The sequence below is a fragment of the Penaeus monodon genome, chromosome 11 (assembly GCF_015228065.2).
Source record: "Penaeus monodon isolate SGIC_2016 chromosome 11, NSTDA_Pmon_1, whole genome shotgun sequence".
Classification (NCBI taxonomy): Eukaryota; Metazoa; Arthropoda; class Malacostraca; order Decapoda; family Penaeidae; genus Penaeus; species Penaeus monodon.
This window is the reverse complement of record NC_051396.1, coordinates 47,321,923-47,324,422: the sequence shown is the minus strand read 5'-3', so window position 1 is coordinate 47,324,422 and position 2,500 is coordinate 47,321,923. Positions and strand designations below refer to the sequence as shown.

The 2,500-nt window shown below is 44.8% G+C and overlaps 1 protein-coding gene across 1 annotated transcript in view; it reads left to right on the top strand.

Annotated features, from left to right (window-relative positions):
• Nucleotides 1-2,500, top strand: part of LOC119579006 (formin-2-like) — a 16,792-nt gene that overhangs the window by 9,947 nt on the left and 4,345 nt on the right. Inside the window, exons 5-7 of the mRNA XM_037926697.1 lie at nt 1-274; nt 1,712-2,188; nt 2,365-2,488. The exon at nt 1-274 is cut by the window's left edge and continues 155 nt beyond it. Of these exons, the coding sequence (XP_037782625.1) occupies nt 1-274; nt 1,712-2,188; nt 2,365-2,488 (875 nt within the window). The remainder of the gene's footprint in view (nt 275-1,711; nt 2,189-2,364; nt 2,489-2,500) is intronic.

The window sequence follows — 2,500 nt, the reverse complement described above, 5'->3', positions numbered from 1 at the left end:
GGAGGCCCGGGGAGCGTCCGCTGGCGAGAACCTCTCCCTTGAGGTCGACCCTTCGGAGAGCCAGGTGGCGAGGGCCGCCCTTGGGGTCTCCTTTGGCACACGCCTCGGCACGCCCCTGGCTACCAGTCGTCAGTTGCGCCCTCCGAGAGGCCGACGCCCCCGGAGAGGCCCCCAAAGGCCCCGAGGCCCGGCGAGGCGACCGACTGCCGTTCCGACGAGGCAGCGACCGCCCCGCCACCCTGATATAAGCGTCATCCCACTGCAGCCTCTGGAGGTAACTTACATATCGCGTTCATCCTGAAATGTAATCTTTTGTCTCAGTAAACATGTCGAGAGTCACTGAGGTTAAGGCCGGCCGCGGACTCTGTGAAGGTCCTTGGGGGAATATTTTGCTATTGCTTTTATACTATTATGATATCGTTACTATTAAGAGACAGTAATGTTTTTTTCTTACTGGGTTTCTCTTTAACTTTTCAGCATGTTGTTAATAAGTGGTTTTTATATTTTTGTTTTTTATTTGTTTGGTTGGTTTATTGTTGTTATCATCATCATCATCATTTGATTATTATTACTGTTATTATATATTATTATTATTATTATTATTATTATTATTATTATTATTATTATTATTATTATTATTATTATTATTATCATTATTATTATTGTTGTTGTTGTTGTTGTTGTGTTGTTGTTTTTCAGTCTTATTTTTTTATTATTACTATTATTATTGTTGGTATCACTATTACATTTATCGTTGTTATTATTATTATAATTAGTATCATAATCATTATTATTACAATTATTATTATTATTATTATTATTATTATTATTATTATTATTATTATTATTATTATTGTTTTGTTGTTTTGTTGTTATTGTTATTATCGTTATTATTAAAATTAGTATTAGTATTATTATAATCAACGTTATTATTGTTACTATTGTTATTAACATCATCATCATCCTCAATGTCATTATCCTCATCATTAGTGTTATCATTATTATCATTATCACAGTTAATATCAATATAATCATCCTTTTAATTGTCATCTGACAGAAACTCCCAAGGGCACGATAGCTTTCCGAAAGCACTGATAGCTTTTCGTTTATTGCTATAAAAAAGGGGAAATTGAAAAAAAGAAAAAAAAAGCGAAACATTTATAGAGGCGTAAAGCATCGAATGGGACTAAAGGCAGCTTCATTATGTTGCAGTAAATTAAAAAATATTCAGAATTCTTTTTACAGCATGCGGGGGGATGTTTACAATATCGAGGTCGATCAGCTGATCAACCTCGCATGTTGGCAGAGTGGCTTGATTTTCTGTAGGAACTTAAAATGTGTCGAATTTCAGTCCAGATGGCCACGGGACTTTTCGTTAGCCTCCAACGAAAACTTTCTTGAAATCAATAGAGATATGGCATAAAATAACTATGATATACTTACATGCATGCTTATAGATATAAATTAATGAATAAATCATTTGGTAAATAACTGAACACACACACACACACACACGTACATACATACATACATACATACTGTGAAAATCACTTTCCATCTACCAGTCATTTAGTATTACCGTAACCTGTATATCACGTCGCCAGTCACTTTCACCCTATTCACACTTACGAGATGGTGGCGCCCTTGCACTTTGTGGGGAAACAGTGCCTTACTGACCGAGCTCTCTCCCCTGGCTTCGGCGCGTGGGCAGGCCGAGGGCAACACAGACAGCCTCCTGTCACTGAGGTTTCCGCCCTTCACCCACGACTTCCCTCCTCTCGCTGCCCCGCCCCCTACCCCGAGTGCCCTTCGCGGCGAGCCCAGCGGCACTCCTCCGACGCCCTTCCCTCGCGAGCCTCTCTCCCCTTTCATCGCCTCCTTCGCCACCTCGACGCCCTTCCCTGCGGCTTCGACCCTGTCTGTTGCTCCTTCTCCTCCTCCTCCTCCTCCTCCTCCTCCTCCTCCTCCTCCTCTTCCTCCTTCTCCCGAGTCCTTCCCAGGTGCTCTCCCTCCTCCCCCCGAGTCCTTCCCAGGCGCCCCCCCTCCGAAGCCAGCAGGAGAGGACCTCTTCCCCCCTCAGGCGGCGCGACCCGAGCGACGGCCGCGGTTCCCTGCCCCCCCGCCCCGCCCGCGCCCCGACAGAGGGCCGAGGAGGCAGAGGAAGCCTTTGAGTGCCAAGCAGCCCAAGGTAGTCTCAGGAAATCCAAAGATTCATCATTGTTTTCATATAATATTATTATTTTGTAAGTTACAGTACTATCATATATGTTACTGGTATATGTATTATTATTTTTGTGAGTTACTTTACCGTCTGAGAGTGTCTGCGAAGAGCCACATTTCCTGAATCAACGCGTGGTTTTGCAGGCCGCTGAAGTGGCTGCGGGAGGATCGCGGCAGCCCAAGAAGGAGGCCAGGCGCCCCCGCGTCGCCGCCCCGCTCGGCCACCCAGGACGCCGGAATCGCCCGCCGGCCTCGTCCTTCTCGTCAGGTGAAGTTCTAG